The sequence below is a fragment of the Talpa occidentalis genome, unplaced genomic scaffold, assembly GCF_014898055.3.
Source record: "Talpa occidentalis isolate TD23 unplaced genomic scaffold, MPIMG_talOcc4v2.1 talOcc4.5, whole genome shotgun sequence".
Classification (NCBI taxonomy): domain Eukaryota; kingdom Metazoa; phylum Chordata; class Mammalia; order Eulipotyphla; family Talpidae; genus Talpa; species Talpa occidentalis.
In genome coordinates, this window is record NW_023604861.1 from 60,151,533 (window position 1) to 60,163,437 (window position 11,905).

Genomic DNA, 11,905 nt, shown 5'->3' on the forward strand with positions numbered 1-11,905 from the left:
TTGCTTTCTCCTCCAACTCACATTTATACAGTCTACTATTGGGTTGACTCTATGATTTTTTAGTTTTATTATATTCTTAAGTTCTATGACTATGTTTGGAAGGTCCTTAATTTATTAGTTCATCTATTCTTCTCAAAAGATCAGTAAACATCTTCAGAGCTATTTGCATTCTTCCTCAGGCAGTTTGTTTATATTTCTTTAGGCTCTTTTCAGGAGTTTTGTTGTTTCCACCTTTTGCCTGGCTCTCTGTGTTTAGTTCTGTGGTTTATGCAACACCATCTGTTCAAAGCATTGAGCGTTTGGTCTTGCCCTCATGCATGTGATGCCACATACATGTTCTGGAGTACTAGTCCTCTATTTCTCCAAATTAGTCACTCAAGGTATATCCACTTTGTGAGCTAAACCCATGTGTCTGCTGTGTTAGGGTCAGGTCTGGGAGGTCTTGGTCTGTCAGGGGTCTATGGATGTTGCTGGGAAACTTGCCAGGATGTAGCACTTTGGATGGCTTTGGTCTCCACCTTGGAAGAAGGTGTTCCCAGAATGTGGTGCTATGGGGTCCAGTGTTGACGTGTGACTATTTGATGCTACTGTAGGAAGAGCACTGCTGTGTCTAGTCTGCCTGCTGTGATGGGATTCACTGGGCGAGCGGAGGTGTGCTAGCAGCAGCCCACAGTGTCAAAAAGGCATTTAGCTGCTGGAAACATGGTACTCACTTAGGCAGGTAGTCTATGGGAGGTGAGCTGGGCTGCTGAAAGTGGTAACTGCACTGTTTGGGGCCTTGCAGGTGTTGCTGACCTTTTAAGTGTGGCTGGGAGTGCTTATCTGTGGCCTTGCTCCAGGTTTTGTGAGTACAGGAGCATCTTGTGGACACAGTGGGTCTTGTTGGTTAGGGGCATAATGCCTTTGCTGCAGTGCATGGGAGGCGAGAATTCTATCACTGAACCACCAATGCCTGCCAATTTGCTGCAGTGCATGTAGGTTGGAAGTTTGGATGCTGCCTACCTTGCAGAGTCCTCAGGCTGGGTTCACTAATAGCCTTAGCACTTTTCCACGAGTCTGCATTCTTTTAGCCACATTGTGGTAAAAATCCTGTGTTGACTCTGATTTTTCTCAATGCTTAATTCCCTTTTGTAATGCATTATTTCCCAAACAACTTCGTTTGCTCTGTAGATTTCTTGGCCTGTCTTGTTGGAAGGTCTTGAGAAATCCTGTGAACTCTTTAGAAACTCTTATCTATTTCAGTGCTAATATGCCAGTTTATGGAAGGACTGGGAGCTTTTGCTTCCTCAATTTCTTTCTTTGATCCTGCCCTAGATGAAGCACTGAAGAATTTCTTTGCTGAGGTAACCTTCTCAGTCTTTTCATTAGTTTTCTTTTCCAAACTTGGAAAATGTGGGGGACTGGTCCCCTTGGCTGCTCTGACTGCTGCCAAAGGCCTCTTCTTCCTCCCATTGAAGTATACCTGACAGTTTCTAATCCTTCTGTGTCTGCTTCTGCCTGGGTTTGTAGTACTCCTCCCTCCAGCACTTGGAGCAGAAACCCTGCCTTGAGGGTTGCCACAGTAACCACATTCTTTCGTTCTTTCTTCTTCTTCTTCTTTTTTTTTTTTAAGATTTATTTATTTATTTATACACGCACTGGGTACAGTCAGAAGCGCGGGAGGGTGAGAGAATTCACCAGAGTCAGAGCTGAGAGCAGAGCAGGCAGACTGATGAAGTACACTGCTGAGGGGAGCAGCAGGCGGCAGGAGAGGTCTGCGCGCCATATGGGACCCTCACCTGGTGGTCGGGGATTGAACCGGTGCTGCAGAGGCTGCGGGCAGCTTCGCAACCCAGTGCTCAACCGCTGCGCCACCAGGGAGGCCCACCACTTTCTTTCTTGAATAGGAGCTCTGAATGATGTTTAGACTTTTAAGGTTCATCTTTTTCCTGCTTGTCTGTTGCTCCATGGCTGTTGGGACTCGCTTTTCCAGAACCACTTGATTAGGTCTGGGCCCTACCAATCTACCACCTGTCCTCACACATGCTCTCCCTCTTTTACCGAATGTTTTTTTTTTTTTTTAAACTATTTTATTGAGAGGCCACATTTTAACATTTAACATGATATTCTGACAGTAAATATTCTTGATGACAAGTTTTTTTTTTAAATTTATTTATTTATACAAGCACTGGGCACAGTCAGAAGCGCGGGAGGGCGAGAGAATTCACCAGAGCCAGAGTGGGGAGCAGAGCAGGCAGAAGGACCGAAGTACACTGCTGAGGGGAGCAGCGGGCGGCAGGAGAGGTCTGCGCGCCATGTGGGACCCTCCTCTGGTGGCTGGGGAGCAGCCAGGGATTGAACTGGTGCTGCAGAGGCTGCGGGCAGCTTCACAACCCAGCGCTCAACCGCTGCGCCACCAGGGAGGCCCTCTTTTACCGAATGTTATTTTTGACTGACATTGCTTCAAAGTAGCTCTAAAAAGCTATGGAGCTATAAGATTTAGAACTACAAAACAGTCCTACAACTATACAGAATGAATAAGAGAATTCTTATTTAGCTCCATTCCAGCTCACAGGATATAAGCACTGGTAACTACATTCAGACTATTACAAAGTCCTAAGTGAGGCTCTTCAAAATCTTCTGTGACACTTGAAAACAGCTGGAGAATGCAGACATATTATTTTCTTATCTTTTAATATGTGCTTAGTTTAGAAAGCTGTGGTGATAATCACCTCTTTTTTTTTAATTAATTTTTTTTTTTTTTTTACTTTTATCTGTGTGTAGAACTGGGGTGTAGGCCAGAGAGAATTCACCAGAGAAAGAACGGGGAGCAGAACAGTCAAATACATAATACTGAAATACACTGCTAAGGGGAGCAGCAGGTTTAACAGAAGAGGACTGTTGTGCTGTATGTGGGTTAGCTCACTGGCCAGGTATCAAACTCAGGCCATACTGGCAATAGCACTGACTTCACTCCTAGGCCACTGAGGAGGCCCAATAATCACCTGTTTACTTCACCCAAAACACATATACTCATATACTTACAATCTATGTTAATTCCAGGCACAAACACATTATAAGCAGATTAAAAAACAAAACCCCTTCCATCATATCAAGAAAACAAAAGCCTGAGTTCTCCTTTATTCTTAAAACCTCCTAAACCAAGGATTCAAAGGATCAGAGGAAGGATCTATTGTGGCAATATTTACAGGCACACCATATTTCAGTGTGTGTTGTTTTATTGTGTGTGTGTGGGTAATGCTTTTTTCATAAGAGCCCCCATGGCAAAAGATTTTGGCTCATATTCTTTTTTTTCCCCCAGCAATACGAAAAGAGTATTATTGTACACTTAAAGACAAAAGTATAATGTAAACATATACATACTAGGAAACCAAAATATTCATATGATTCATTTATTGTGATATTTGCTTTACTGAGGTGGTCTCGAACTGAACCCAAATATCTGAGTTATGCCTGTACTATATTAGGATTAATACCACACTTAAGTGTTTCCATTTAAATGACATATTCATACTTACTGAAGTTTCTTCCTCCATCTCTAAAATGTAAGAAATTCCTTCATCTGATGGTGTTCCTGAGGGTTTACTCCATTGCAAGGATAACCAAGTAACTCCAGCCTTAGTTAGTACAGGGCTTGCTGGCATTGAAGGGGCACAGCCTGAGGTGTAATATAAGACTTCTTCACTAAAACCACTGTTGAAACAATTGGGTTTTTAAGAAAACTGAAAAATATTTTTATAGTGAACTTACTTTTGCTAAGCAGTATTTTTTGGAAGATAAGAATTTTTGGTAATTATAATCCAAGTAATAGAGCTTAGATTTGATAATAGCTTTGTGGTAACAAGGTCAGGTACCTAAAAGTGAATTAGTATTCTTTTAAACTTTTGAACTGTTTATGTTCATATTTTAAAGTCTTTGCCTTAATTTATCTAGTCAATGAAAAAATATATATACATTAGCTTACAGAAAGTATGAATTAGTAGTAACTTTCTCTTGGTATATACTTTATACTTTTTAAACTCACTGCCATATAATGTCATTTGCATGAAACAAAACACAAATTCTCACTTATATACTTAAGTACTTGCCTTCATAAAGTTCAGAAGAGATCCCTCAAAAATAAAAATAAATTTCAATGGAACTCCTGAAAGTAACTTGTCCTTTTTATTTAAATCAGGCATCATAAATGTTCTTAGAATTCACGACTTTAAACAAAACAATGAAATCACATATGCTGAGAATAAGCAGAAAACTCTCTTGATCACACATTTTTTACTTCAAATAATATATTTACTTCAAGTAACATTATTTTACATTATTTGAAAATCTTGATAAAGTTGCTAGTTTTAATCTTTCCTTTGGGTTCCTATGTAACTAACACTTTTATGGCTTTTGCTAAGTCACATATCATAACTATATGAAAGCAGAATTTTTAGTGTGTAATTTGGACTGTGAATAATATACACAAATGTTAAGTTTAAAATACCTAAACTGAAAGATATCTTACCTTGTACCATAGTCATTTTTGGCTGATAGTCTAAATTTACAACCCATTGCTGGTGATAGTTTAGTAATTTTAAATTGCTTCTGCAAGCCCATGTAGCATTGACAAAATTCTCCATTTCCTTTTCCCTAAAAGAAATGGCTGATTATACATCACATGTATAATGTATATGTATATTATTGTAAAAATATTCCACATCAATTCCTACTTGAGAGATGTTAATATAATTTTGTATCTTAATTTTCTAGCATACATTGTAAGTTGTCTTTGTTACATGGATCTTAAGAGGAAGTTGAGACAATACATATCTTTTATATGAAATGATTCATTACATGCTGAAATCAGTACCTGTACAGTAGGTATGTCTGTATACTTTCTTGAACTAAGTATCTTGTTTTAGCTGATGTTAACCTTTCAGCTTTAGTAAAAAGAACTCCATAATTACCACGGGGGACTGATAGTGGTAGAAATAGGATCTTTGACATGGAAAACTTATAGCTTTCCTCAACCTATAAAAAGTTCTAAGCAAATAATTTTAAGGAAGTCCTTATCCTTCACCAAATCTCTACTAGATAGCTGCTAAGCTTCTTTAAAATAAAGATTTTTGCTAATCCCCCCATATATATATAAATAAAAAAATAAAGAGTTGGCAGCTACTACAGGTTAGATTTAAACACTGAAAGAGGTATAGCCAGAGAGAAAAGACCAATTATAGGTAGTAAGAAGGGGGAGAAAAAAGGCTGCAGTTCAGAACAAGAGTTTTAGAAATTTAGGATGCAAAATAAAATGAACACATTTCTAATTCTCCAACCACTTTTACTTATTGCAGGTGGTAGAGGTAAAGGGTGGTTACGGTTACTTGTATTTCAAAGAAAATTTTATGTCTTTTCCTGGCTGTTTTATTGAATTGTTGTTAATTTTAAAAAAATGTTGATAGTTTTCTAAATAAAAAATCCTATCTCTGAATAATGCTAATTTTGCCTTGCAACTCAGTCACCGTAGCTGAATCTCTTTTTTTTCTCTTTTTATTGGTTCACAATATTGTATATGATTTAGGGGATAGGACTGCACCCTTCAGGTATGTTATTAACCCACACTCATAACTAAGACACCTAAAGTTCTCCATTACAGTCCAAATGCTCTCTCCCCCTTTTGTTCTCCCACCTCCTCTTCCTAACAACAATCTCAATTCTACAGACAATTTCTTTGGTTGTTATTGGCTTGGTTTTATCTGAACTTTGTTTCTCTATATTCCATATAGGCAACTGTCACCTGTACTAAACTTTACCAAAATACCTTTACATAATTTATCAAGATGATATGGTTTTTCTTCTGTAGTAACATGATATTTAGGTAATTTTTTTAAAAGATTTATTTATTTATTATTTATTTATTTTTAAAAGATTATTTATTTATACAAGCACTGGGTACAGTCAGAAGCGCGGGAGGGTGAGAGAATTCACCAGAGCCAGAGCGGGGAACAGAACAGGCAGACTGACGAAATACACTGCAGAGGGGAGCAGCGGGCGCGATAGGAGAGGTCTGCCTGCGCCATGTGGGACCCTCACCAGCTGGACGGGATTGAACCGGAGTTGCAGGCTGAGAACTGCTTCACAGCGTGGGGCTCAACCGCCTGCGCCACCAGGGGAGGCCCTATTTAGGTAATTCTTTAAAAGCTTCTGGAATAAAATCTACATCCTTGTGCCTTATTATTTCATTACTATTGATTTTCCAAACAAAAAGTTATTTCTGCCAGAGGTTATGCACACAATTTTAACCATTAAAATAAGTCAACTTACCTCATCCCATTCTAAAATAAAGCTTTGGATTTTAGAACCATTGTCACTAGGAGCCTAAAACAAATACCAAAAAACAAACAAAATGAGTACAAATTAAATTTTTTGTAAAAGACATTATGATGGTTTTATCTAAGGAATTTATTATGTTGCAGATGTTTTCTATGACTTAGTCTTAAAAAATTCTGCAGAGAATACAGCAAGATATATATTATATGCCCCCATAATCCTTTGAAATGCAAGGAAAGGAAAAAAAAGAGGTTAGTCAAGTTTTTGAATATTGGGGAATCTCTTTTAGCAAGAACTAAGCTTTTATAATCATTAAAAAACAAAACAAGCCAGATCATGAGGGCGGAGCAACATGGCGGCGAGGAGACTCTGCGAGTAAGATCTCCCATTAAAAAAAGTGAATAGGGAGGAAAAGCGGCAGGTCCCAGTGAGAAGTGGGACACGGAAGATAAACGGGTGACGCCAGCAAACTGCCCGAAGAAGAAAGTGGCCATAAAAGAGGACTAGAAGGGAGGGAAGCACAGAACCCTGCTCCCCTCCCCCGCCCACAGAGGCGGCACTCTCCGACCGGCAGAGGGGAGGAAACAACAAACCAAAACGGCCAACAAGAAAAACGGACGCAGCAAGCGGGACTGTGAGTGGAAAGGAACTATTTCAGCCACCACACCCCGTGAACGGGAGCTGTGGAGAACCCTGCAGGATCCGCCGCGGCGGTGAGGGAACGGCTCCGGGCGCCATTAGAGAAGAACAAAGACCCCGGGAGACTCGCACACAGCCCGGGCTGCTGGTAAGCTTGCGCGGATAGCGGCGCGCTCGGCGCGCTTGAAAAGCAAGTGCAGACCAGGATCGCGGCTGCCTAGGTCCCCGCGCCTGCGACCTAGGCTTGGGAGACGACCTAGGCTTGGGGGGAGGCGCGGAGGTCCTCACTGAGGTGAAGGTCCCTCCCTGAGTGAGCAGGAACCAGGCGCCCAGGCACGGGAGCGGTGCAAAAGGCGCCATTCCCGCACCACTGAACTGGGCTACAGCCCGCGTCCTGGAACTGAGGGCTTTGGAACTGAGACCCGGGGCACGAAATTAGGGGCGTGGGTTCCCCACGACGGTGGGGCACAAGGCAGACACAGCACCCCAAAGCCGTTGAGGTGTACCCTACCATCCCCGCTTTGCTCCCTGTCCCACGGCGTGGAAAATCAGCTCCCCAAGGGCTCTAGGAGAGATCTTTGGCGCCACCTAGCGACTTGAAGCCAGCACAGGCTCCTGAAGGAACTAGTGGCCAGCTGGGGAGTTAGCCCACACCCAGCCCCTTCCGAACAAGTAGTCTGAGCCCACAGGGAGAGCGAGCACCCACAGCCAGGGCAGACCAGGCACGCAGAAGAGTGTGCCTGACACCGGACGCGCAGGGAGTGTGTCCCGCATCACCATTTTAGAACAGGGACATTTCTTCAGTAAAGACTACCTGCAGAAGGCTTCCTCAGGAGCCAGAGGTGAGCGGGGAAGTTCGCCCACACCAGACCCCCTCTGGCCTGCAGTCCAAGCCCAGAGGGGGAGCAGGAACCCACCGCCGGGGCAGACCAGGCGCACAGGGGAGTGTGTCCCCACATCGACATTTTAGGACAGGGACCTTTCTCCAATAAAGACTGCTTGAAACTGACAGATGACTCCAGGAGGAACCAGAGGGGAGAAGAGAAGCCCACCCAAGATGCCAGCCAGTCCCAACAACACAGTGTCCCAACGCATACGGCAAATTAGAAAACAGACAGTAGGGAGGAGAAGAACCACACGCAACCTAGCAACTCTCCAGAGAAAAAGCACACCACAAAAAGAAAACCAGCCCCCAGATTGCAACGACAGTAACTGGAAGAACTTCTGAGCCTTCCAGAAAGAGAATTTAAAATTTGCCGTGATTAAAAAACTGACAGAAGTCATAAAGGAAAACAATGATAAGGGAAAAATAATCAACGATCAGAAGAATGAAATTGAGTCCCTAAAGAGGGAAGTAAAAGAAATGCAGGAGATCAAAGAATTAGTGGAAGAACTAAAGAATTCTGGGAAAAGCAATGAAAGCAGAATTGATGAAATGGAAGAACGAATAAGTGCTCTTGAAGACACAGAAATAAAAAGAACCAAAACAGAAAAGGAAAGAGAAGTACGAAGGAAAAAGAATGAAGAAAGACTTCGGGAACTATCTGACTCCATGAGGAAAGGAAATATAAGAGTTATAGGAATACCAGAAGGAGAGGAGAGAGAAGTAGGAACAGAGAAAATATTCAAAGAGATAATTGAAGAGAACTTCCCAAATGTGAAGAAGGAGCTGAAAATTGATATACAAGAAGCAAGAAGAACACCAAACTTCCACGACGAAAGAAAAAATACAGCAAGACACATAATAGTAAAGCTCCCAAGAATCCAGGACAAGGAAAAAATAATGAAGCTGGCAAGAGGGAAGAAACAGATAACATTCAAAGGAAAGCCAATCAGGCTGACATCAGACTTCTCCGAAGAAACACTACGGGCAAGGAGAGAGGGAGGGACATAGTCAACAGACTCCAAGAAAACAGATGCCAACCAAGAATACTCTATCCCGCAAAGCTCTCCTTCCTCTTTGAAGAAAGAATATGGACCTTCCAGACAAAGAGAAACTCCGGAATTTCATTGCAACTAACCCCACTCCAAAAAATACTACAAGGAGTCCTAAAGCCAGAACCTCAGAGGACGAATAACAATGAAAGAAGGCCAAAAAAAAAAAGTTATTAAAAGAATAAATAAATAAAATCAAAGGAAAGACAAACACAATGGCAAATACAGATGTTAACATATCAATATTAACTCTAAATGTAAATGGACTAAACTCTTCAATAAAAAGACACAGAGTTGCAGCCTGGATTAAGAAACAAAACCCACCTTTTGCTGTCTCCAGGAAACACATTTAGCTACAAAGATAAAAATAGGCTCAAAGTCAAAGGATGGAAAACAATCCTACAAGCAAATGGGCCAAAAAAGAAAGCAGGAACAGCTATACTTATATCAGATAAAACAGATTTCAAACTCAAAAAGATAAAAAGAGACCCCAATGGTCACTACATTATGATCAAGGGGACAATACTTCAAGAAGAAATAACACTCATTAACATATACTCACCAAACGAAGGAGCACCAAAATATATCAGACAACTGTTGTCTTCTCTGAAAACAGACATCAGAGAAAAACATACGTAGTGGGAGACTTCAACACACCACTATCAACAATGGATAGATCAACAAGACAAAAAATAAGTAAAGAAACCAAAGCTCTAAATAAGGACCTAGAGCAATTGGGCTTAACAGACATCTATAGAACACTAAACCCCAAAAAAACGGAGTACACATTTTCTCAAGCGCACACGGATCATTCTCCAGGATCGATCACATACTGGGGCACAAGACAAACATCAACAGATACACCAAGATTGAAATCATACCAACCATCTTTTCTGACCATGAAGGCATCAAACTAGAACTAAACCATAAAAAGAAGGCAAGGAACTTTCCTACCTCATGGAGATTAAAAACCACACTACTGGAAGACCACTGGACTAATGAGGAGATAAAGAAGAAATTAAAAAATTTTTTGAATTGAACGACAAGGAGGACACCAATATCCTAATGTATGGGATGCAGCAAAAGCAGTAATAAGAGGAAAATATATAGCAATAGAAGCTCACATCAAGAAACAAGAAAGAACTCAAAGAAACAACCTAATCTCGAAGCTCAAAGATCTAGAAAAAGAACAACAAAAAAACCCAAAACCAGTAGAAGAAAAGAAATAATAAAAACCATATAGCAGAAATAAATGAAATTGAAACTAAAAAACAATCCAAAGATCAATGAAACCAAAGCTGGTTCTTTGAAAAAATCATAAAATAGACAAACCCTAGCCAGGCTCACAAAGGAAAAAAGGGAGAAAGCACAAATAACAGGATCATCAATGAAAGAGGAGAAATCACAACGGACACAGCAGAAATCAAAAGAATAATCAGTAACTACTATGAACAGTTATATGGAAATAAGTTTAATAATCTAGAGGAGATGGACAAATTCCTACACTCTACAATCACCCAAAGCTAGATAAAGAAGAAATAGAACACCTAAACAGACCAATTACAATTAGCGAAATTGAAATGGTAATCAAAAACCTCCCCAAAAACAAAGCCCAGGACCTGATGGATTTACAAATGAATTCTACCAACATTCAGAGACGAATTAGTGCCTATCCTTCACAAACTCTTCCAAAAAATTGAGAAGGAAGGGACAATACCAAACACGTTCTATGAAGCCAATATTACACTAATACCAAAACCGAACAAGGACAACACTAAAAAGGAAAACTATAGGCCAATCTCCCTAATGAACACTGATGCAAAAATCCTCAATAAAATTTTAGCCATCAGAATCCAACAATGTATCCATAAGATAATTCACCACGACCAAGTAGGATTCATTCCAGGGGCACAAGGATGGTTTAACATCCGAAAATCAATCAACGTTATCCACACATCAACAAAAGAAATATAAAAAACCATATGATAATATCAATAGATGCTGAGAAAGCTTTCGACAAAGTGCAACACCATTCATGATAAAAGCCCTTGAAATTCTTGGGATACAAGGAACATACCTCAACATCATAAAGGCCATCTATGACAAGCCAACAGCCAGCATCATTCTCAATGGTGAAAAGCTGAAAGCAATTCCATTAAGATCTGGAACAAGACAAGGATGTCCACTCTCACCACTGCTTTCAATATAATACTGGAAGTCCTAGCCAGGGCAATAAGACAAGAGAAAGACATCCAAGGAATCCAAATAGGAAAAAGAAGTCAAACTATCACTATTTGCAGACGATATGATATTATACATAGAGAACCCCAAAAACTCCACAGAAAAGCTAGTTCAACTCATCAATCAGTTCAGTAAAGTGGCAGGATACAAAATCAACACGCAAAAAGTCAGTAGCCTCCTATACACAAACATAAATCTGAAGAAGAAGAAATCAAAAAACTCCTTTGTTATTGAAACAAAAAAAATCAATTATTTGGGAATAAATCTAACAAAAGAGATAAAGGACCTATACAAAGAAAACTATAAAACACTGTTAAAAGAAATAGAAGAAGACACAAAGAAATGGAGAGACATCCCCTGCTCGTGGATTGGAAGAATAAACATTATTAATGGCCATCCTTCCAAAAGCAATATACAGATTCAATGCTATTCCAATCAAAATTTCAATGTCATTCTTCAAAGAAATAGAACAATTATTGATGAAATTCATATGGAATCACAAAAACCCCCGAATAGCCAAGCTCTCCTGAAAAAAAAAGAAGGGAATGGAGGCATCACACTCCCAGACTTCAACTATACTACAAAGCCATAATCATCAAACTGCATGGTATTGGAACAAGAACAGACATACAGACCAATGGAATCGAATAGAAAATCCAGAAATAAATCCACAGATTTATGGTCAACTAATCTTTGACAAAGGAGCAAAGACTATGCATTGGAGCAAAGAAAGTTTGTTCAATAAATGGTGCTGGGAAAACTGGGTCGCTACATATGCAAA

The 11,905-nt window shown here is 40.2% G+C and overlaps 1 protein-coding gene across 4 annotated transcripts in view; it reads right to left on the reverse strand.

The window, feature by feature from the left end:
* Positions 1 to 11,905, reverse strand: part of FNDC3A (fibronectin type III domain containing 3A) — a 166,244-nt gene that overhangs the window by 33,926 nt on the left and 120,413 nt on the right. For all 4 annotated transcript variants that reach the window (XM_037527309.2, XM_037527311.2, XM_037527310.2 and 1 more), the window contains 3 exons: positions 6,304 to 6,357; positions 4,508 to 4,632; positions 3,519 to 3,693 (listed from right to left, as the gene is read on the reverse strand). In XM_037527309.2, the coding sequence (XP_037383206.1) occupies positions 3,519 to 3,693; positions 4,508 to 4,632; positions 6,304 to 6,357 (354 nt within the window). The remainder of the gene's footprint in view (positions 1 to 3,518; positions 3,694 to 4,507; positions 4,633 to 6,303; positions 6,358 to 11,905) is intronic.